The following is a 25600-nucleotide window of genomic DNA, read 5'->3' on the forward strand; positions in this document are numbered from 1 at the left end:
AGGAAAAATATCTACCATATAATGCATTTAGTTCATCCAGAAGCCAAGAGAGTGCCTAATCCTTAATGATCATTGTTGAATTTTAATCTTCTAGTGGAAGATAGACCACTATTCCATTAATCAACAAAATATAATTATTTTTATCATTATTAGAATATCTATTGTTTACAAAAATAATAGAAATCTATATTCAGATAACAATTGAATTAAACTAGAAATCAATAACAGAATAATATCTTAAAAAATCCCTCAAATACTAGGAAATTGAAGAGCATTCATGTAAATATTACCTATGTCAAAAGAGAATTCTCAAGGGAGACTAAATCTATTTCAAACTATATGAAAATGAAAAGATAACTTACACAATTTGTGCATCATAGTGAAAGCAGTATTTAGAGACAAATTTAATGTTTTGGATGCATCAACTAGAAAAAAGAAAGATTCAAATATCAATTTTATAAATTATTGCCTTAACTAGAAATGAAAAAAATTCAATCCAAAGTAGAGGAATAAGCTCATAAAAATTGGAAAATAAATAAATGATATTGAAAACAAACAAATCTATAAAAACAAAGCCAAAAATTGTTTTTTTTAAGCAATAAGCACTGGATATGTTAGGACAAGCCTTTAAACTCAGCACTTAGTAGGCAGAGGTACAAGTTCAAAGCCAGCTTGAGACTACATAAAGAATTCCAGGTCAGCCTGGGCAAGACCCTACCTCAAAAGCACAACTCAATAACTCAATAACTAACTAAGCATACTAGGAAAAAAAAAAAAAAGGAGGAAGCAAAGGGAGGGAGGAGGAAATTATTCAAATCTGAGATGAGAGAGTGCCACTACAGAATTATAGATCCCATGGACATTAAAAAGATAACTATAGACTATGATAAGCAACTCCATTCTAGGAAATTCCATAACCTTAATGAAATGGACCAATTTCTGAAAGACATGCCTATTAAAACTCACACAAGAAGAATCAATCTAATTAAGCAAACTGAGTGAATAATTAATAACCTTTGAAATGAAAAAGCACCATGCCTAGAATTCAGAAGTGAATCCTATCAAGCAGTAAGCAATGGCTCCAAATTCCTTAAAATCTATTCTAAAAGATAAAAAAGCAGAAGAGAATATTTAACTCATTTTATGAGATCAGTATTACCCTTGAAACAATGCATTACAATTATAGATTAATATCTCTCATGGACATATACAAAAATCCTTAACAATATAGTAGCAAACTAAATTTAATAATATTCAACACATATTAGAGAGGAAGACCAAGTGGAATTATTCTAAGAATATAAGACTGCTTCAATTTTGAAAACCAATATAATTTACCACATCAACATGCTAAAGGAGGGAAATGTGCCAGCATATCAGTAGTTGACAAAACCATATACCAATTCATGAGTTTTTAAAATATCTCAGAAAGAGATGGAGTGATGGCTTAGCATTTAAGGCACTTGACTGCAAAGCCAAAGGACCCTGGTTTGATTCTCCAGTACTCATGTAGGTAGATGCACAAGGTGGTGCATACATCTGGAGTTCATTGGCAGCAGCTGGAGGCCCTGGCATGCCCATTCTCTCTCTCTGTCTCCTCTCTCTCTTTCTCTCTCCCTCTCCCTCTCTCTCTCTCTCTCTAATAAATAGATAAATAAATAGAAATACCTCAGAAAACTAGGACTAGGCCAAGCATGTCTTTAATCTCAACACTTGGGAGTCAGAGGTAGGAGGATCAGCATGATTTCAAGGCCCCCCTGAGACTACACAGTGAATTCAAGGTCAGCCGGAGCTAGAGTGAGACTCTATCAGAAAGAAAAAGAAAGAAAGAAAGAAAGAAAGAAAGAAAGAAAGAAAGAAAGAAAGAAAGAAAGAAAGAAAGAAAGAAAGAAAGAGAAAGAAAGGAAGGAAGGAAGGAAGGAAGGAAGGAAGGAAGGAAGGAAGGAAGGAAGGAAGGAAGAAAGAAAGAGGGAGGGAGGGAGGGAGGGAGGGAGGGAGGGAGGGAGGAAGGAAGGAAGGAAGGAGGAAAGGAAGGGAGGGACAAAAAATGAAATAAATATTACACTATTTTTAAAGTAATAAAAGTCTTTTTTTTTTTTTTTTTTTGGTTTTGGTTTTGGTTTTGTGAGGTAGGGTTTCACTCTAGCCCAGGCTGACCTGGAATTCACTATGTGTCTCACGGTGGCCTTGAACTCACAAGGGTCCTCCTACCTCTGCCTCCCAAGTGCTGGGATTAAAGGTGTAACCCTAACACCTGAATCACAGGGCCCTGGTTTTCTCCTTTTTCTCTCTCTCTCTCTCTCTCTCTCTCTCTCTCTCTCTCTCTCCTCTCTCTTTTATATTACCTATCTTTTTCTTCCTTCTTTTTCCTTGGTGCTGGCCTATAACTCCCAGTACCAGTATGTAGCTAACAGCCACAATGAGTTGTTGATCAGAGAGAACCACAAGGTTTCCCAAAAGAAGACAGGTTTCTCTCAGAGGACGTGATGACCCACCAAAGGTTAATGGTAAGACCCCACTGCCAAAGACACCATATGCTATTGGTACGGAACATGGAGTGACGTGACCTGAATCTGGAAGAGTCAGTCCCCATACGGTTAGCTCATCCACTGCCAGAAGGTGCTACATGAGTGACTGGGGGAAAATGACCAACTGTCCAAGCAACTCATGGTCTAAGCTACTCAGAAACAAACATGACATAATGTTTACACAAGTGCAATAGTGGCACACAGCCATGGTGGGTTACCAAGTGCTTCTTGATTTGGCTCAATGAAACAGGACCCATAACTGGAACTGAGAAACTAGTCAGAACCATATCCAATAAATGAGTCCACTCTCTGTTATCAAGCTGCCACCAATCATGGGCTACAAGAGGACCTACACCTATTAAATTCTCTCTAAAATAATAATGGTTATCCCATTTATCTGGTGCTGACTTCACTCTCTGTTGGAGAATTTGCTTCTCTTTTTCAGCTGGATGCAGAACCTGAGTAGAGAATCAGCCCATTGCACCTCACCAGGGCCCCAGCTGAAACCATAGAGTAATTGGGGAAATGAACAAGAGTGCTGCTTTCCTGGTAAACCTGGTACCAACACAACCATGAAGGACATAGACACAGAGAACACTCAACTCCTACCAAACCAGATATCCAGAGACACAGAGGCTCCCAAGACCCCATCACTGAAGTAGACCTAAAATGAACCCAACATGGCTCAGGGAATTTCATGGGAGAGGGGGCAGAAAGATTGATAGATCCACAAGTTGGGACATTATGCACAGAGACATTGCCTCTTCCCCATAACTGATGGCTACCCCCACGAAGCATGACCCACATTCCCCAATGAGGAGGGCCCCTTCAGAGGGGGGAGGACAGGGAGGAGGCTAATAATGATACCAACATGGCTGTATACACTCTGTGTACATAACTAATAAAAAACAAGTAATAAATAAAACACTTTGCTCAACAATTATATGATTCTCTTAAGTTGACAATCTGGATAATTTGACAAAAATGAAATGGAAAAATGATTATGGCTAGGTTTCAGGGTAATATAAGTTTATATGTAAGGTAAATATTTTAAAAGCAGTATAGAACAGCAATGTACAAGTAGAATTTGAATTTTAAATCATAATGCAACAAAAAAATGAAATAGTCAAATATGAATATAATAAAATTTGTGCAAGATCTGTATGAAGAAGACTAAAAATACTGACAAAAGATACCAAAGAAAATAAAGCAAGATATATTCCATGTTCATAGATAGTAAGACTCAATATTGCTAAGATGGCAGTTGTTTCTAAGTTATACTATAGTTACAATAAAATGTCAATCAATAGCAAGCAAAATTTTACTGGATGTCAGCAAACAAAGTCTGATATCTACACAGACAGGCAAAAATGAAATACCCAGAATAATATTGAAAAGAAAGAACAAAATCAGGTTGATAATTTGCCTGATTTTAAAATCTACTATGAAGCTATAACATTCAAGAGAATTTCAGATTGGTGAAAGAACAGACAAATGTACTTCAGACAGAGGAAATGACAACCCAGAAATAGACCCACATGAATATACTCAACTGATTTTTGGCAAATGAACAAAGCAACACATGAGGCAAGCAGTCTTTTCAATGTATTGTAATAGAACAATTGGATAGCCTTGTGCAAAAAAAAAAAAAAAATGCACTCAATCACAGACCTTAAACTTTTGCAAGAATTAACTCAGAATGGATCATACACTTAAATTAAAATACAAAAGCATAACACTATGCATGTCTTATTCATTTTCCACTGCCAATACAGTATCATACACTGATTATGTTGCAAAGAAAAGTATATTTGAACTCAGTTCTGGTTCTAGGTTGTATCTTATGATGACTCTTTTGATGGAGGACTCGTGATACAGATAAATATATCTCATAGCAAGAGCCAGGAAATGAGAGACCTAACCATACTGGCTTTTACTACAGAACAACTTTTCAGATAACCCATTATCCCACTAATCACATAAAAGGATTCATCTATCCATGGACAGAACCTGAACCATTTCTAACATAGCTCACCTTGCTCTTAATATCTCAGAATGGAAATGAAATTACAAGAAGAATTTAATCTATATTCAAACCATTGCAACAAAAGAACAACTCTAAGTGACTCTGGTTATGATGGTAACTTTTAGAAATAAGACAAAAGGTAAACCCATGAAAACATTACTCATAAAGTAAACTTTAATGAAATGAAAAGGCTTGTTTTGTGAAAAATAGTATCAAGAGAACAAGACAACATAGAAAGAAAAAACATTTGCAAAAGACATACCTGAATAAAAAATATTATCCAAAATATACAAAACCTTAAAAGCTAAATAAAAGGTCCTTTCAAGAAGATAGATTAGAGCAGAATATGGTATGTCAGGTGATCCCGTTTTCTATCTAAAAATTTCTCACTTAAAATAAAGCCATCTGCTTCCTAAGGAAAAAAATGAAAATAATATAGCTGGAGGTGGTCGTAAGTCTGTGATCCTAGCACTAAGGAGTAGGAGGCAGGAGGATTGGGCATTTAAGACTACCTGAAATCATGTATCTAAAAAGTTTTTTAACATAATAAGTGATGAAGAAATTTTAAATAACAAAAGAAAATATTCAAATGACAATTAAGCACTGAAAAGATTTTCAACATCATTACATCATCAGAAAACTGAAAATTAAAATATTCTACTACAGACCTAGTCAAATGGCCAAAATCCAAAACACTAATACCACCAAATGTTGGCAAGGATGTGAGGCAGCAGAAATTCTCATCTCATTCATTGCTGAGGGGAATATAAAATGATACAACTAAAAGATAGTTAGCAGTTTCTTACAACACTAAATATATACTTATCATATGATGTAACCGCCATGCTTTATGCATTTACACAAATGCACTAGAAATTTATATTCACATATAAATGTGTACACTAATGTTTATAGTATATTTATTTATAATTGATGGGCCTTAGAATCATTAAAAGCATTTAAGATGTCCTTCAGTAGGGAATGAACATGTAAAGCTTGCAAACAATGACGTATTATCAAGCACTATGATGAATGAGCTATCAGACTTGAAAATCCACAGAGGAATCTTAAATTCATATTATAAAACAAATAAAGATAATCTGAAAACTATAAATTCCAATGATATTACACTTGAAAAAGGCAAAACTATTAAGACACAGAAGATAGGGATAACAGTAAGGAGTCTGCAGAGATGAATGGAAGAATAAGCAAATCACAGAGTCTTTTTACAGTGAAATTAATCTGCGTAATATAATAATGGTGCATTCATGTCCCAGTACATTGTCAAAACTCACAGCAAAGTAAACCCTCAAGTACATGACAGACTGAATGATAATTATGTAGCCACATAGGTTCATAAACTATAACTCACACAGTACCCCTGTGTGGGGTTTTGATAGTAGATGAATCTATATGCATATGGATATGAAATATGTCTGTACCATCCCTTCCATTTTCCTATAAACATAAGCTACTCTTAAAACTAAAATGCAGGCTGGAGAGAGGGCTTAGCAGTTAAGCGCTTGCCTGTGAAGCCTAAGGACCCCGGTTCGAGGCTCGGTTCCTCAGGTCCCCCGTTAGCCAGATGCACAAGGGGGCACACGCGTCTGGAGTTCGTTTGCAGAGGCTGGAAGCCCTGGCACGCCTATTCTCTCTCTCTCCCTCTGTCTTTCTCTCTGTGTCTGTCACTCTCAAATAATTAAATAAAGAAAAATTTAAAAGAAAAACTAAAATGCATTTTAAATGCTTAGATTTGAAAGGATTACTTAGGACTGAAATTTGGCATGGTGGTCACCAACTGGGAAATACTAAAAAGGAGGTTTGGGTAGCGTCCAGTGATCTGAACGGTTTTTGGCCCCTACAAAACTCATGTTGAAACTCAATCCCCAAGTGCAGCAGTATTGGGAAGTGGGACCTAATGGGAGGTGTTTGGTGCATAAGAGTTCTGTCCTCATGAATGAATTAATGACACAAACTTGCCAGTCTTTTCCACCTTTGGCCATGTATAAACACCACAAGAAGATTTTCACCCTGGACTTCTAGCCTCCATAGCTATGAAAAATGAATTTTGGTTCACTGTAAATTACAACTTTGTGGTGTTTAGTTATTATACCACAAAATAAAACCATAGGGAGTGATTCCATTGATTGAATAACATTAAAGCAAGCTAAAAGTTCAATGCAAGCTCCATCAAAATTCCAATGTCATTCTTTATAGGTATAAAAAAATAAATCTTAAAAATCTCATATAGAAGCACAAAAGGCCCTGGCTAGCCAATAAAATCCTGAGCAAAGAGAATTAATGCTAGTTATATCACCATACTTGATTTCAAGTGTACCACAGAACCACAGGAACAAAAATACCATGGTACTGGCACAAATCAGACGTGTCAGATCCATAGGATATAACAGGGGACCCAGATAAAAGCTCATGAAGCTATAGCCACCTGGTTTTTTATAAAGTGCCAAAATTTTTCACTGGGAAAAAAGACAGACAACCTCTTCAGCAAACTGCTGAGAAAACTGGAAACCCACATGTAGAGAAATAAACTATTTTTTTTACAACTGTGCAAAAATTAGCTCCAAATCGATTAAAGATCTTAATATAGGACCTGAAACTAAAATTGTTAAAGGACAATGTTGGGAAAAGACTTCAATATATATGCAGAATCAGGACTCAAAACAAAATAGAAATCAAATAATCTAATCAATAAATAGGATAATGAGTGAACAGATAATTCTATAGCCCAGACTGACCTGGAATTCACTATGTAGTCTCAGGGTGGCCTTGAACCCATGGTGAATCTCCTACCTCAGCCTCCCAAGTGCTGTGATTAAAGGTGTGCGCTACCACACCTCGTCTGAACAGACAATTCTTTTTATCTCAATTTTTATTAACATTTTCCATGATTATAAAAAATATCCCATGGTAATACCCTCCTTCCCCCCCCCCCCACTTTCCCCTTTGAAATTCCATTCTTAAAAGATAAATTACAAGGGTTGGGCAGATGGCTCAGAGGATAAAGAACTCCCCATTTAAGCTTACGTACCTGAGTTTGATCCCTAGGCCCCATGCAGACTTCTCCAATCCTAGCCCACTCACACTGATGGCAAGATTGGACGCAGAGACAGGAAGATGGGAAGCAGGCTCAGAAGAATTCCCCAGAAGTTCTTGGTGAGCACAGCAAAGAATTGCAGAGCTACAAACCAGAGTGACAAACCCCGCCTCAAAGGAAGTGGATAGGCAAGGACCCAGCCCAAAGTTATCCTCTGACCTCCACATGCATGATATGACACGTGCATGCACACACACATGCACGCACACACACGCTCAAACACAGTAACTAATAAAAATGATGAACTACAGACAGTAAATAAACAGATGAAAAAGTGTTCAACCTCACTAGCCATCAGAGAAATACAAATTAAAACCACATTGAGATTACATATCACCCCGGTCAGAATGATAATCATTAAGAAAACCAATTCTATCAAGAATGTGGACAAAAGGGAGTCTTTATACACTCTGGACACTACAGAAATAAGTACTAAAATTTCTCAAAAAGCTAAAAGAGATTTACCATTTGATCGAGTTAACCACTCGTGGGTATTTACCCAAAGAACTCCAAGTCATCATATCACAGAGATACTTGCACATTGATGTTTACTAAGAAACTATTCAGAAAAGCTAATTTTTGGACCCAACCTGTGGTGGTTTGGTTCAGGTGTCCCCCACAAATTTAGGTATTCTCCTATGGTAGTCTCCCCAGCTGATGGCAATTGAAAATTAAAGCTTCCTGGAGGCAATCTATTGTTGACGGTAGGCATATGGGTGTTCTTGCCAGTTTCCCCATGCCAGTGTTGGGCACAGTCTCCTGTTGCTATTGTCCACCTTATGTTGACCAGGAGGTGATGTCCACCCTCTGCTTATGCCATCATTTTCCCCTGCCATCATGGAGCTTCCCTTCAAGCCTGTAAGCCAAAATAAATCCTTTTGTTCTCAAAAGCTGGTCTTGGTTGGGCGATTTCTGCCAGCAATGTGAACCTGCTGCAACACAACCTAAGTGCTCAATAGAGGAACGGATAAAGAAAATGAACACACACACACAATTTCTTCAGTCATAAAGAACAAATTTTTGTCATTTGAATGAAAATGAATACAACTGGAAATAGTCATCCTAAGCAAATCATAAAAACAAATATTGCTTGTTTTCTCTTGCTTGTTATTCCTACATTTTATTAGTTATATAAAATTTGTGTGTGTGTATATGACATGAAAGTAGAAGTAAAACATCTAGGAGAAGAAAGGAATAAACAGAGGGAAGAGAGGGGAAAGGAGGCGAAGGAGCTTATGAGAGTTTATGATCCATGCACAATATGTACTGTATGAGAAATTGCTTGTGTGATATAGTACCACATAAAATGTATATATACAATGACTTTTTTTTTAAGGTGGGAAAAGAAAACCAAATATCTAATGTGATTCCTACCAATGCCACTAAAGCATTACTTTAAAGTCCATACATATTTTAACTTGATAGATAATAGCAACTAACCTATCTAATGTGATAATTTCTAACATTACTATTCCTGGAAGAAGACCTGAAATGGCAAAAGTGACAGAAAAAAAAATCTAGACTAATAAAACTTATTAAGAACTGCAAGTGTAATTACCCTTTCTGACTTCTAATTCTTAGTTTGATAATTAGAAATAAAATTATTAATATGGACATATAAAATAAATGAAATGTGCATGTGGCAGCTTAGCAAGCACAATTCATCATAAAACAATAATTTAGAAATTGTTTTAAATAAACACCTGAAAATTAAAAGTTACATATGCCTTCACTTAGTCATTGCTGATCCATTGATTTTTTTTTTTCCTGAAGAAGCAAAGCATAGGTAATGTTTTGTCCAGTTTCATTTTGTTCTGACCCCATTGCCATGTTGACTGCATTGTTGTAACATTCATCACCATCTCTGTTCAATGTATGTCATGTTTCCAACATCCCCTGCCCTTGCTACTGACCAGCATAGTATCTGCAGGAAGAACACCTCTCCCACTGCATCATGACTCATCTTCTCTCTCTCGGGAGTCGAGCTCCCTAGATCACTGAAGTTGATCCAAATGCATACTAAAAGGAATACTTTTCATGACAGTATCCTTGTCATCCACTTATGATTTCTAGAAAACTTGTCTCTGCTTCTTTTCAGATATAATGCTTTCTGACCTTTCCCGCCTCCTGGTTTTCTTTAAAAATTCACAAATCCAGCTTATGAATTCATAGCAAATCAAGTTACCTTCAGTGAGCATGTCAATGATCTTGAAAATAGTGTTATTCAGGCCTCTCAGTCAGTCTGCACATGAACCATACCAAAGTATTAAATTGTAATTTTCGGGCTCAGATTCTTTCTTATTCCCAAGTCACCACGAGTGCAGTTCATCATGCTTAAGCTCCATGTTATTTTATTGTCATTGTACAATTCACTAAGACCTTGCTAATGCTGCACTGTTCACATCACCAGCACACATCAGTGCACTGAAGAAATACCACAGAGATAAAGAAATAGCCTTCGCCACAGCAAGATTTACTTCTAAATTATACAAATAAAACCACTACAAAGGAAATAATAATGCCCCATCAGATTTGCAGATTTTCTACAGGAAAAAAAGCCATTGGTGTTTACATCCCCATGTATTCCTTATAACTACTTGTGATATAAGCAAGGCAAACTTCCCCTTTTTTTTACGAGGAGGGGTTCAAGGTAGGGTCTCAGTTCTAGCTCAGACTGACCTGGAATTTACTATGTCATTTCTGGTGGCCTTGAACTCATGGCAATCCTCTTACTTCTGCCTCCCAAGTGCTAGGATTAAAGGTGGGTGCCAACATGCCCCGCTCCTTCCTCTTTTTCACAATATGGAGACTGAGAGGAAGAACAACTACCCGGAGCCTTGTAACAAATCATGCCCTGCACGGCGTGGAAGAGTCCAGATGATCCAAAAACTACTAGTAAAACTGAAATAATTTAACCAGTCTGGAAAAATGGTTTAGTGGTGAAGGGACTTGCCTGAAAAGCCTAAGGACCCATGCTGGATTTCTCTCCAGATCCCATGAAAGCCAGAAGCACAAAGGTGAGGCAAGCTCAAGGTTGCACATGCACATGAGGCGGTGTAAGCATCTGAAGTTTGAATGCTGAGGATGCGGCCCTGATGTGCCAATTCTCTCTCTCTCTCTCTCTCTGTCTCTCAAAAAAATAAATAAATAACAACTATATTAATGTATGTGTATTGCATAAGTTAAAATGAAATATGTTGAAAGCATTCGTTAGAATTGCTCAGGAGTGGTGTAGGAAGCCCTTCTTGGAAAAGAAACCAGATTCTATGTAATGGATAATAAAGAGCTACAGGAAATGAGCCAGAAAGAAGGCCAAAAATGCATTAAATATAATGCATTATATTTAGCAAGGAAACTGATCAACATGCTGATTCTATTGACAACTAAGTAAAACAATAATAATTAAAAGGGATTACTGAGGCTTGAAAGATAGCTCAGTTGGTAAAGTGTTTGCCCTGCAAGCTTAAACACTTGAATTCCATCCCAGAAGCTAAATGAAAATGCTGGGCATGGTGGCACATCCTTGTAGTTCCAGTATTGAGGAGATGGAGACAAGCAAGTCCCCAGGACCCACTGGCCTGTCAGCCTTGCCTAATTGGTGTGTCCAGTCCAGGGAGAAACCTAGTCTCAAAAATAAAAGAAGAAAAGAAAAGATGGATAATGGCTGAGGAACCACACCCAACGTTGTCCTCTAGCCTCCATATGCACTTAAATATATGCACAAAAACGTGCACAAAGTGGGTGGCTAAGAACAAGATGGAACCAAAATATAAGACTATGTTAATTTCACAGGTTGAAGAGATGATTCAACAGCTAAGGCACTTGCCTGCAAAGCCTAAAGACCCAGGTTCAATTCCCCAGTACCCATGTAAAGCTGAATGCACAAAGTGGCACATGCATCTACAGTGACTAGAGGCCCATTCTCTCTCTCTCTCTCTCTCTCTCTCTCTCTTCCCTTGCAAATAACTAAAATATTTAAAGAGATTGTGCTAATTTTAAATATGGTTAGCAGAGGTCCTGGACTACTTAGGTCAAAGTGAAGTAAGCTTTTGGTATTTAAGTCAAATACTTATGTAAAAAAAAAAAAAAATTGTAAAAGCATTCAAACCAGTAGAAAAAGTCCAGTTGGTTAGAAGAAAGTTCAACTAATACAAAATACAGTATAATACAAGGTGGGGCACTGAAAAAAAAGCAAAGAAAAAATATTCAAGATTGAAAAATATTATGTACTAAAATACATCAAAATGGAATTAATTACAATAAATATAAAGTTAAAATGGACCAGTTTGCAGATTCTCGGAATCTATCTGCTCTTTATAAAATCTATATGAGTATAATAATCTACAATTACATAACATAAAAGGACAAACATATACATGCCAAAGTGCATAGTAAGCATACAAATGCTAATTTGCTATATTCCTATGAAACACAACTGATCTGAAGCCAAAACCCCTTATTATGGTCAAAGGAAGTTAGAAAGTAATGCTGAGCAGTAAAATGGAGGATTGAAAGTAGTAGAGAAAAAACAGTGAAATTAGCGTCCAATAGGTTATAATATCTGAGTAAAGTGAGTTCTAGAAGGTGAGAAAATGAAAAAAAAAAGTAGAAAGGACAGGAGAAAATCATCTTAATATTAAAATGTCACAAGCAGAAAATATGATTTCTTTTTCAGTTCAAATAGGACCACCCAGTCAAAAATCATCAGAATGTATGAAAAGGACATGTAAGACATACTATTAGAAAGTTTCCAAACCCTGGCAACAGAAAAGATATATGAAACTTCTGAAAAGAGAAAGCAGGTCTCGTATAAAGAATCAGATGTTATTATTTGTAGCCCAGTGATGGAGAAGAGTGAGGCAGGAGGATTGAAACTTCAAAGCTTCAAAGGAATCCTAAGCTACATAGCAAGACCCTATTAAAAAATAGAAAGAGAGATTGCTCAGTTAAGGCATTTGTATGCAAAGCCAAAGGGCTCAGGTTCGGTTCCCCAGTACCCATGTAAGCCAGATGCACAAGGTGGCCCATGTGTCTTTCTGTCTTTTTCTCTCTCAAATAAATAAAATAAAAATTAAAAAAAAAAAAGAATCAGATGTTATAATGGCTTCAAGCTTCTTGAACAGGATTTTAAAAAGGGAGAATTCAGAGAATCTTTATCTATTGAAATCCTGGAAGAAAGTTATCTCAAACCTAGAATATCACAAGTAGCCAAACCATCAATTAGGAACTGGGAAGATGGGATATAGGAGGAAGAATAGTAAAGAGAGTTTTATTTCAGAACATGATGTGGAAAGAATATTTTTTACATTATTATGTGAAAGGAGGTATAAGCAATGACCAGGCTGTTTAACATTTTAGTATAGAGAAATCAGCAAACAATAAACTTAGACAGTTATCAACTCTTGGGAAAACAGAAAGTGCGAATGAGGCAGTGTAACCACAAATGCACCAAGCCTCAGCATATAGAGCCTGTTAGCTTTAAACACTCTGTAGTTATTGAGCCAAAAGGCTGACCTACCCATAATGTGAAAATGAAGTGGTGGAAATAGAATGCATATGAAACGAAGCTAAAAATCTTATATTACATTATGAGAAGTTAAAGATGAAGCCAAAAACAGAAATACCAAAAGAGAAGCTACATAATTGTGTTACTTGGTGGCCCAGAAGCAGATAAGAATATTAAAGCAATTTCCTCTGGAGTCTGCTCTTTTTTAAAAGAAAATAAGCAGTTGCCAATTGTTCTTCACATAGGCTTTATCTATTCATTCTCCCTTGAGCAATATATGCAGGTTTCTTGTCCCCACTGTCAGCTCAGGTCCTGTAAGAAGCAAGTGGCGAACTAGAGTAACTGGTGCAAGAATTTCACTGGAATAAATATCTGGAGAGGATAAAGGATGGAGAACAGGAAACAGGAGTGTACCGTCAAACTGTAATACAGATCTGTCATCTACGAAGGGGTTCAGGAAGAGCTGGATAAGAAGAGAGGGCCCAGTAATGGGGAGTCCCGCAACAAACGTGGTAAGAGTGGACCTATCATCTTCCACCTTAACTCCACCAAGAATTTAGAGCAGCTTGGGAAAATGCAACTTCATTGTGTACCTGTACGTGACTGCAAAATTCAGCCACCTTTATAAAGACAACCATGTGTAAGCTGTTATCAACTGAGTCCACGGTGTGTGAAAGGGAGGAGGCTATTTGAAGCCTGTGTTTCTTTCTGCAGTAGAAGGACTCCCACAACCCCACAATGGCCTACTTCACACTACCAGCAGGTATCACTGGATTCAGAGCTTGAAAGAAATGCAAACAGCTGGCTCTCCTAGCCAGGAGCCTGAGCAGAACGCAGTGGCCATGCTCCACCCAGCAGAGACCTGTGCCCGAGATGTGTGCAGCTCACCTCTTCAGCCGCTGTCCTGACCACTCTAGTACTCTACCAGACTTCTGCTCTTTGTGCTGTGATAACCCAAGATGGTATTCCATGATCGTTTTACTTTGTATTTTCTTTAATAAGTATGAGACTGGGCTGGAGAGATGGCTTAGCGGTTAAGCGCTTGCCTGTGAAGCCTAAGGACCCCGGTTCGAGGCTCGGTTCCCCAGGTCCCACGTTAGCCAGATGCACAAGGGGGCGCACACGTCTGGAGTTCATTTGCAGAGGCTGGAAGCCCTGGCGCGCCCATTCTCTCTCTCTCCCTCTATCTGTCTTTCTCTCTGTGTCTGTCACTCTCAAATAAATAAATAAATAAAAAATAAGTATGAGGCTGAGTATATTTTCATATATTTATCTGCTGAAATAATGTACTCACAAGCATAATTATAAATACATTTATTATTATTTATATTTTTTTCTATGAATTATTCTATTACTTATATACTTTTCTATGAATTAAGTCAAACTTTTGGTTTGTTTATTTTTAGTTTTTAATTTTTTTTATTTATTTATTTGAAAGTAGAGAGAAAGAGAGAGAATGAGCACACCGGGGCCTCTAGCCTCGGCAAAGGAACAGATGCATCCACAACTCTATGCATCTGGCTTTACATGGGAGCTGGGGAATTGAACTTGGGTCATTAGGCTTTGCAGGCAAGTGACTTAACCACTGAGCAAGCTCTCCAGCCCCTTGGCTTATTTATTTTAATTGGCAAGTTGAATGCATTTATAATGGATCACCATGTTGTTTTGAAGTAAGTAGCACATATGGAAATGACTAAATCTTGCTAATGAGCATAAGTGTTACCTCAGTTAGTCATCATTTTTGCTAAAAACACTTACCCCTTGCTACAGTTTGGAGTTGAGTGTTCCCCAGAGGTCTATATATAAGGACTTGGTTTCTAGTGTGGTAGGGCCTAAAGAGAGGTTCTTGGTCACTGGCAGTGTGCTTGTGAAAGTGAATGCAGGTCTCTCATGTCCCCTTTCTCTTGTTCTGTAGTTGTGATGTAACTGCCTGTGCTACCACATTCTGCCATCAGTGCCGCTCAGCAGAGGCCAAAAGAAGTGGAGACGCTCAATCATACGTTAGAAACTCCGAAACTATAACCGAAAGAAACCTGTTTACTTCCTAAGCAGCCTGTGGAGTATTTCAATATGGTGATGAAAAGTTGACAAGTAGACTTCCACTCTCTTTTTTTTTTTTTAATATTTTTTTGTTCATTATTTATTTATTTATTTGAGAGTGACAGACACAGAGAGAAAGACAGATAGAGGGAGAGAGAGAGAGAGAATGGGCGCGCCAGGGCTTCCAGCCTCTGCAAACGAACTCCAGACGTGTGCGCCCCTTTGTGCATCTGGCTAACGTGGGACCTGGGGAACCGAGCCTCGAACCAGGGTCCTTAGGCTTCACAGGCAAGCGCTTAACCGCTAAACCATCTCTCCAGCCCCCACTCTCTTATGTCTCATTCTCCCAGCATTTTTCAAGAATATAGTACATTGTTAACCTTGTAACAATGTTGAAAATTTGATCTGCTGAACTTATTTCAACTATCTAAATAAAATTTTATAGCCTTTAGCCTACATTTCCCATTAAGAAGAGTCATTTAGTAATATATATAAGAAGATATTCTATATTGACTCATTTATCTTTCACTAGTGAAATTATTGGTTGCAATCAATTACCTTGGTATGGCAACTTGTAAGTAATTCCCTATTAACAAAGACTGAGAAGCTATGAACAAAGTAACATTTTGAGACACTAAATACCTTAAATATTTCTATTTTTAGAGATAACATCATAAGAACAAAACCTTGAATTAGACTGAACATCAAAAGTCATCAAATGTACTTTTTACCCATAAATATATTCAGACAACATTTAAAGCAAAAGCAGAAATCAAAGTGGCAAAAATTCAAAAAGCAGTTCTGACTCTGTTAATCCCCCTCTAATGACATCACCATATATGCACAGAGGGAAAGAGCCAGAGATCTATGCATGGATGCATAGCCTTTGTAAATGCTGCATTTTAAAAATTTATTTCATTTTTATTTATTTGTGAGAGAAAGAGGCAGAGAGAGAGAAAGAAAGGGTGTGCCAGGGCCTCCAGCTGTTGCACATTCCAGACACATGTGCCACCTTCTGCATCTGGCTTATATGGGTCCTGGCGAATTGAACCTGGGTCCTTTAGCTTTGCAGGCAAGTGCCTTAACAGTTAAGCCATCTCTCCAGCCCTAAATGCTGTATTGTTTTCAAAGAAGCATCACCTTCATCCACTCTGAATCCATTATCTGATTTGTAAGCCATATTGATCCAAATGCTGCCATTTTTTTCTTCTCCTGCTCCTTCTCCAATCACAACTTTAGCCATAGCTGTTCTTCCTAGAAATTAGCATTTTCACAGAAACCACAGGGAAGGCATGGATAAAAATTAATGTAAAATAATCAAATACAACTTGTGGCAACTGATTACTAAGGTGGGGGCTGGAGTGGTAGCAAAAAGTTATCTGTAGAGTCTATGGAATCCTTTGATCATGTTGTTTTCAAAACACAGAATCTACAATACTTATAAAAACCCATAAAACTTACCTCATCCACATTCTCGAAGGCATTGATGATGTCATAAGGTAAACAAGACAGCAGATCGATCACAAACCAGGTTTTCAGATAGTTCATCCTTATGAGCTTAGGGTCAGAAATGACCTCTCCACCAGGCCCCACAAATGTCGTGTGAAAATTTAAAACAATATCAACCAGAAAAATAACGTCCACCACACTGTCCAGCACCAGCCAGGCTATATTGTTCTGTTTCGTTTTGAAAGAAACATTGTAAGGAACCATAATGGCGGTGTAGAAGGTAAGAATTAAAATCACCCAATCCCAGGTAGTTTTAAAAGCACAGTAGTGTAAAATAATGTGCGGTGGCGTCTTTGGCGCTTCTTGTTTATACTGAGGAAGGATGTCAGATCCCAGCTGAAGAACCTGAAAAGAGAAAATAATTTTAGAAATGAGTGGGATGTTTGTGCACAGTTAGCAATGAATTCAATCTCATCAGGAGTTGTATCATGGCACATTTCTCATGCTTCTTGATTTTGAGGCTTAACATGTTCTACCATTTCATCTTCCTCTTAGGATTGCTCTAAAGTTTGTTCAAAGGTAGTTATAGCAAGTCCAATCACTCTACAAAAGTTGCTTGGTCTACTATCCCCTCTGGCTTGTCCTCCAGGGACCAAGCCAGACCCACATCAACACTGGATATCCACTTCTGGAGATGCCTCTGCCTAGAGGTATTCTGCAAGCCCACCTAGAAACATCTATCTCACTGATTGTCCCACAGTTACTTTGGTGACCCACCATTATTCATCCTTCTCATATATGCAACAACTTAGGAAACATCCCTGTGATTCTGAAGGCCTCCCTGAACCCCAGAGCCTCACTATTGGTGATCTTTCTGTTGACTGATACTCTGCAAGAGTCCTGAGTGGTAGGGTAAGAGCTGTGGTATATAGCCTGCTTTTTCACTTTTTTCCCTTAGACCACCATTTACAGAGTTTTGTGTTTCCAACCAGATGCAGCTTCCCTTTAGGAAAAAAAAAATGCTAAATATCAGGCTTGCTTCTCCATAACTTTTTGACAAGTGAAAAATTTTCAATACGTTAGTTAAATTTTCACTTGATATCATTAGGTCTGATTAAAGTAAGAAACATGGAGAAAGGAAGGGAGGAGGGTACTTAATAGGTTGATATTGTATATATGTAATTACAATAAGTGTAATGGGGAGGTAATATGATGGAGAATGGAATTTCAAAGGGGAAAGTGTGGGGGTGGGGAGGGAGGGAATTACCATGGGATATATTTTATAATCATAGAAAATGTTCATAAAATTTTTTTAAAAAAGTAAAAAAAAAAAAAGAAACATGGAGGAAAACCAGATCCTGCAAGAGTAAGGGGGTGCAAACCATACTTCTAGCCAAAAAACAAGCACAGGATTTCGCACTGCCTATTAGAACCCGAACAGTGTGGAGGTTGAATGAACACATCTGGCCCCCTTTCTCCATGCCCTCAATGAAGCTAAGTGTCGATATGTGTCAGAGATCACTAAGTGCCAACTTGTTAAGTAACATTTCCAGCAGCCAATACATCTGCTTCAATCAATTGTCCATGTGAATGTATGCAGTCTAGAGAGTTTGAGCTCAAGAGTTCAGCATCATTTTAGTTTGGCTCACACTGGAACCATCTGGAGAGGATTTCAGAAGTATGGTGCACGCCTTTAATCCCAGCACCCAGGAGGCAGAGGTAGGAGGATCGCCGTGAGTTCAAGGCCACCCTTAGACTACATACTGAATTCCAGGTCAGCCTGAGCTAGAGCAGGGCCCTACCTTGAATTAAAAAAAAAAAAAAAAAAGCAGATAGAACCCACCCCAAAGGATGATGAAAATAGTCAGTGTGGCTTCTCAGTTATATCTCTACTTTCAAAATCTCTCCTTTGGATATCTTTGTATTCTATTTCATTAGACATTTCCAACTTAATTCTTCTGACAGGAAGAACCAATATGTGAAAAGTGCCCCCAACATGTTCGATGGGAAGGGAGAGGAAAAGGAAGAAGAGGGGGAGCAGGAAAGCCAGAAGCAGAACAGCAATGGCAGAAAACACGGAATAGCTACAGAAGAGTCTGGATTTTGAGATCTCATGATAAAGGTCTGTGTTCATCTTAGCTCCACCACGAGCTCTTTCACCACCACCCAGCAGCATCGCCTCCCTTCAGCGTTACTTCCTTTGCACGTTCACATGCAATGCACCTCAGGTGGAGGGAGGAGGAGCTCACAGTTTCTGTTTGTTTGTTTTTTAATTTTTAATTTCTAAGCTTTTTATTGAAAACTTCCATAATTATAGAAAACAAATCATGACAACTCCCTCCCCTCACCCACTTTTCCCTTCACAAATCCAGCCTTCATCATAACCCCTCCCCCTTTCCATTAGTGTCTTTTTCTATTTTGATGTCAACATCTTTTCCTCCCATTATCAGGGCCTTGTGTAGGTAGTACCAGGCACTGCAAGGTCATGGATATACAAGCCATTTTATGTCTGGAAGATGGCACTGTAAGCAATCCTACCCTTACTTATGTTTGTTTTCACTCACATTCTTCCCAACCAAAGGTCTGAGAACACTGACTCTAATGGAATAGGGTCTCTGACAAGGCAAGGGTGGGAATTTACCATAACAAGCATGAACCAGGCAGTCAGTACAAGGTCACTATGTCAATTATACAGAAGAGCAATTGACTGCTCCCATAGAGACTGGAATTTGGAAACTGGTAATCAGCTCCAAATTTAGGAGATCAGGTAGAATGGAGGCCAAATTTTGTGTCTTAAAGAAGTAAAAATTCCTAAAATTCCACAGCAAAATAAGATCCATAATTTAAGCAAATTGTATGAGTGTTTGAGTAGAAATGAGGAAAAGAAAAACATTCTTAGATGTATTTGTTTTCATTTGGGTCTGAGTATAGAAACCCAATAGCATCCACGGTACTACCACAGTCTAAATATCAGTTGAAAGCCTGGTTATTTCTTCATTTTCTCTGAAATCAAGCCTTAGACCTGGGAGGGAGCAGCTCTGTGTTGGAATCTGATTTTTGAAACCTCATTCATTGACTGATTCACAAAATAATAGCCAAGTAAGTCAAAATAATAACCAAATAAGGCAAAGCAAAAAAGAATCAGATGTGAAGAAATAGGAATAAGAATTCCTCAAACATAAAAACAAAAATGATGAGATATCAAGGGGAAATTATCTTTTAAAAAAACTGAGTAACTTCGTGCAGTGTGTCTTTAGTCTGTCACCTCTGCTACCAATGTCCTGCTTAAGGAGATGATCATTCAAGTTAAACAACCACTAAGACTTCCTACCCGGTTTCCCTACCTGCTTATTCTCTATGGATCCATGAGTTCAAGCAAGGGATCTTAATCAGCTTCTTTCCTTGGAGCCCTTTAGTAATCTGTTGGTAGCTATAGACTCCTGCTCTGAATAATTTTAAATGACCACGATAAAGTCATAGGATTATAAAAGAAGCCAGTTGAGTCCAACCTCCCTTTGAGAGATTTTTCTGAGGTGTGAATGTGATCACATTATTTTTCTGCCATATGAGGTGCATCCATCACCACCACCTTACTGCATACCTCACCTACCCATTATCATCTGAATTTGTCCACATGAGTTCATATTGACGCCCTCATATTTTCACCTTTCTAGGCCTTTTCACATTCTGGCCTCCCTTCTACACCTGTCAAACTCCTACGTTTTCATCAATATTCACTTCATCAGGTATTGCCTCACTCAAGTAGCTATCCTAGGTCTCTAAGTCTGAGTAGATACAAGCGCATCTTATATTCTATTATCAGTTACCTCTTCTGTGTCTTTAACCCCTTGATAATGGACCATTTCTTATTCATTTTTAAATTCTTTGTAGACAGCTGAGCACAGAGAAATCCTTCAATAAATAAGTGCTATGCAAGTAAATAATTGGATAAATTAATTCCCTATCCTGTGTGTTCATTAAATCTCACACAGTTCAGCTGAGATACCATGAACTACACTCCCATTGCAAACATTTGAAGGGGTGAAAATAAATATTTGGAAATTTCATATTTCTACAAGGAAAAATAAATTGTCATTTAGCATTCATAATATAGTAGCCATAAATATTTATATTGAATAGGTTGAGGCTAAAAAATATATACCAAGACCACCATCATGGGAAACTAAGTGTCACACTTACTTCAGCTAATCTCGAATGCTTGTGGACCACCTCCGTTTTATTCATTGGTGTGAGCTGTTGCAAAACACTTCGGCTATTTGTCAGAGCCCGTGTCAATCGGGCAAATTTTGTCCAACCTTAAAAATAAGAAAAGGAGTTACAATTTTTCATGCATAATGATTAAGGAGTCCAACATTCTTTTTTTAATATTTTTTATTTTTTATTTATTTATTTGAGAGTAACAGACACAGAGAGAAAGACAGATAGAGGGAGAGAGAGAGAATGGGCGCGCCAGGGCTTCCAGCCACTGCAAAGGAACTCCAGACGCGTGCGCCCCCTTGTGCATCTGGCTAACGTGGGACCTGGGGAACCGAGCCTCGAACCGGGGTCCATAGGCTTCATAGGCGAGCGCTTAACCGCTAAGCCATCTCTCCAGCCCAAGGAGTCCAACATTCTTAAAAACATTCCAATGACCTCAGTAAGCCCATAAGATCCAGAACAAATGAAAAGTTTCCATCTAAAGCACTTGACTTCTATATAGACACCATCACATATTTGAAGTGTTACTATTAATAATGAACAAGTTTTATATGGGACCTTTGTTTTTTGATTATGTCTACGATACAGTACCTATAGCCAAGACAGATAACGGGTCACAAAATCCTGTGGTCCAGCTGTGTAGTCAGCAACCCATTTCCCAGTGCCCCTTGCACCTAGGTGTTGAATGTCCCTAGTTCTCACCAGTGGAATGTAAACAGAAATGATAAGTGTCACATCCACATATCTGCTTAAGAAGCACTGTGGCTTGTCTACACTTTCTCTTCCTTCGACAAGCTGGATGCAAACAACAAGATTGGGGATGGCAAAACCATTGAATCAGTGCATTAAGAAATGTCATATAGGGCTGGAGGAATGGTTTATCAGTTAAGACACTAGCCTGAAAAGCCAAAGGAACCAGGTTCAATTCCCCAGGACTCACATAAGCCAGATGCACAAGGTGGTGCATGCATATAAAGTTCGTTTTCAGTGGCTGAAGGCCCTGGCATGTCCATTCCCTCACTCTCTCTCTCTTTCTCATAAATATATATATTTTTTAAAAATTTCAAAACAATAAAAAAGAAATGCCATGTGTCAGCCATGTGTCATGTGTCAGTGCCTTGGACTGTTTTGTGTTTGTTGTTTGTTTGTTTGTTTGTTTGTTTGTTTGTTTGTTTGTTTTTCAAGGCAGTGTCTCACTCTGTCCCTGGCTTCCCTGGAATTAACTATGTAGTCTCAGGGTGGCCTTGAACTCACAGCAACCCTCATACCTCTGCCTCCCAAGTGCTGGGATTAAAAGCGTGCACCACCACAGATGGCTTTGGACTGTTTTTAAGAACAAGAAATACACTTTTATTGTGTCAAACCAATATTATTTCCCTATTAGTATAAATAATACATCATGAATTCTATGTGTAACAGAAGCTGCTAGACCCAAATGAAAACAGGGCTATTGTGTATTTGTGTATGGACTGATATACATACAAAATATAAAAGGCCCAATTTTACACATCTCAATTATTATGGTTCATATTACATACATCCACCTTTTATAGCATAGCAAAATGTCATTTCTCTATTAGCAACTGCACTGATATCTAAAAGTTATGTTCAGAATATCTATAAGCCTAATAATGTTTTCTGAAAGAGCAGTCAGTTCTGGAAGAAAGGAATGTGAACTTAATGGGGAAAAAAAAAAACTTTCTTCTGGGGCCTCAAATTGCGATTATTAAAATCATTAATTTCAGAGAAATGTCAATGAGATGCGAACAAATAGAACAAAACCAACCATATTCTGTCCCCATCTCAATTATCCTAGGTATCTCCAAAGCTCTTCTCTATTAAAGAGTCCATTAGAACTACTTGATAACTTCCATGGTATCGCTCATTGTGGGAATATTCACCAAAAGAAATTCTTAAAAGTTCAAAATCCAGGGTCTAGGGAGATAACTCAGCAAAGTGCTTTATGGGAAAGCATGAGTGCAGAGTTTAGGTCCCCAAACCCCACGAACCATCCCAAAGCTGTGGTGGGTTTCTACAATCCCAGCATGCCTATAGTGAGAAGGGAGGTGGGGACAGAAGCTCACTGACCAGTTAGCCTGGCTAATGCAGTGGTGAACCACAAGATCCTGTCCCAAACGAGGTGGGAGTTGAGGAGAAACCCGACTGTCCTCTGGCCTCCACACACACGCTACGGCACAACTGTGTGTACTTGCATACATAAGAGAATGCACACACACACACACACACACACACACACACACAAATGAAGCAAAGAAGGAAGGAATAAAGGAAAGGAAGAAGGAAAGAAGGAAAGGAGGGAAAAGAAAATGCTGACTGGTTCAAAGGAATAATTCTAATGGCATGATGACATTTCAGATAATATGATAAAAACTGAAGGAAGAAGTCTTGGGCATATACCAGACTAATACTTGTCCAGTCATAAAATCCAAAGACTGCTATTATTCTTCAAGCTCATTTTGATTTCATTTAAGTTTTGGATTGCTCCCACCAATTTAGCTCCTTCTATGTATTCGGTAATTAGATTGGGAAAGAAATAGATGGGCAACCATGGATAGAAGGATCTTCTGTCTTCTTCATTAATTGGCCTCATCCTAGTGACTGGAATAAAACAAGGTTAGGTTTTGGAAATTACATGAAACCCAAGGCTTATCCTGTACAATGTACCTTATACCAGCTCCCTAAAATTTCTACCTCAATGTAAAAATACAACATGCATTCTCTGTCACCAACCTAGGCTCGCCTTCTGAGTGCCAAATTTGCATATCTGTGTGTCTTTGGCCACCTTTTTATTAAGATATAAGCATTTGATACTCAACTTGTTCAAAAATTGTCACACTTTCTCCCCATGTTTGCAAACCTGAATCATTCTGATATCCCTGATCTTGGTCAATTGCTAAGTGATATTTCTAACTGTCTAAACCATAAACTAGGCATTCACCACCTTCCATTTACTCTAACCTAACCATAAACTCGAATAGTTAGTTGCTTCTAAGTCTTCTAGGTTATAATTTATCAATAAATATGTCTCAAATTGAACTACCTCACTCCATCCTTATTCTCTCAATAAGAATCTTTCACCTGAGTCAGGCATCCTAATGACCATATCCACATGCTGACAAAATTCTTTCTAAAAGACAAATCATGTCCCTACCCTATTTCAAAATCTTTACTGCAACTCTCAGGCTTCCAGGATGTCATTAAGTGGCTGTATTTAGACTCCTAATATTTACACTGTAACCATATCTTGTTCAAAATGAAACTCAGTCTTCTATGAGTTCTTGGTATGCTCTATGATGTCCCATGTTTGTGTGTTGTCACAGGTGATCATTCTACTTGCCTGGAATTTCCACCACGATCAGCTTTTTAGCTAACATTCACTGTAAATTCAGGTAATTTTTTTTCTGGAAGCTTCTTTGATCTACCCATAAGATGATAGATAGTGCTCTCTTCTATTCTTTTGCACCATTGTACACATGCTTCTCATGATGTGACCAACACTGATGCCATTGCTGATTAACACAGTTATTTTTGCTAAACTAATGTCCATCTGTTCATGGTATGAGAGTTGGCAGGTAATAGGCTACAGATAAGTAAATAAATAAACAATAATTAAACTTTATTTGTAACTATAAACATTAAATTCAAAACTCAATTTCATTTTGTTTTATTACAGTAAACTTTGCTATGATGGGTAAAAGTAATAAAGATGTCCTCAAATGACTGTAACTATATTAGCCACTGGCATATTGAAATATTACCTGATAACTTTCCTGTTCTACATCAAGTGGATCTAATTGTATAGGCTATTTCTGGAAACTTCCACACCAATCTTTTTTTTTAAATAAAGGCTCATATTTCTAACATAACAAATGTTATACTCTTGTGTATCTGAGTGGAATAAAAAAGAAAAATATTTTTACTTCATGTGTACAATAAAGCTTACCTGGAAAATATTCTGATAAAAAGGAACTAAATGAATAAATTCAACAACACAATAAAGAATACAAATCAAGTATATTTTCTAATCTCCTACTGTTATGAAGGAAAGATTTTTGTGAGGAAGAAAGTGAAAGCTTATTGTCATATTCTAATCTTCTATGCGGAGAATATTACATACAGTACTTCTAATTTAAATACTCACAAAACATGTATTCAAATATGCCTGTGTATATTTGTGTATTATTTGATTGAAAGAATATACAATGCATGTAATATATATGTATGTGATGATCATAGGTGATATTCTCAAGAGATATCTCTTTTAACCTTATTTTAGTGTCCTAAATAAAAATCTAATGAATAGAAACAAAATATGTATTTCTAGTATAAACAGGGGTATTGTTGAAAAGCTATAAAAAGAAACTAAAGGGAAAACATTACTATTAACTAATGTAAACATGAATTCAAAATTTTAAAATGTCTTCAATCTTGGTGTGTTCTGAGAGAGAAACAACCTTTCACACAGAAGAAAGATGTCTTCACTCCATGGTATAACTTTTAGGCATCACACCTTTTCTGTCCCTGTTCATCTAGAATGATGACTGGCACATAGGGGCACTAAATATGTTTCTGCTGAATAAATAAGGAAATAAGTGAAAAAGTTAAATAGGAATAAATACATCATCTGCCTTATATAGGTAAAATATAAAGAAAAATATGCTCAGCTTTTAGCAGGTGTTAGTATAATTTGTGATATG

General features: G+C 37.6%; 1 protein-coding gene across 2 annotated transcripts in view; it reads right to left on the reverse strand.

The window, feature by feature from the left end:
* The window catches only part of Kcnh5 (potassium voltage-gated channel subfamily H member 5), a 307625-nt gene that overhangs the window by 222010 nt on the left and 60015 nt on the right, over positions 1-25600 (reverse strand). For both annotated transcript variants that reach the window (XM_045154767.1, XM_045154768.1), the window contains 2 exons: positions 20865-20980; positions 16677-17069 (listed from right to left, as the gene is read on the reverse strand). In XM_045154767.1, the coding sequence (XP_045010702.1) occupies positions 16677-17069; positions 20865-20980 (509 nt within the window). The remainder of the gene's footprint in view (positions 1-16676; positions 17070-20864; positions 20981-25600) is intronic.

The sequence above is a fragment of the Jaculus jaculus genome, chromosome 7, assembly GCF_020740685.1.
Source record: "Jaculus jaculus isolate mJacJac1 chromosome 7, mJacJac1.mat.Y.cur, whole genome shotgun sequence".
NCBI lineage: Eukaryota > Metazoa > Chordata > Mammalia > Rodentia > Dipodidae > Jaculus > Jaculus jaculus.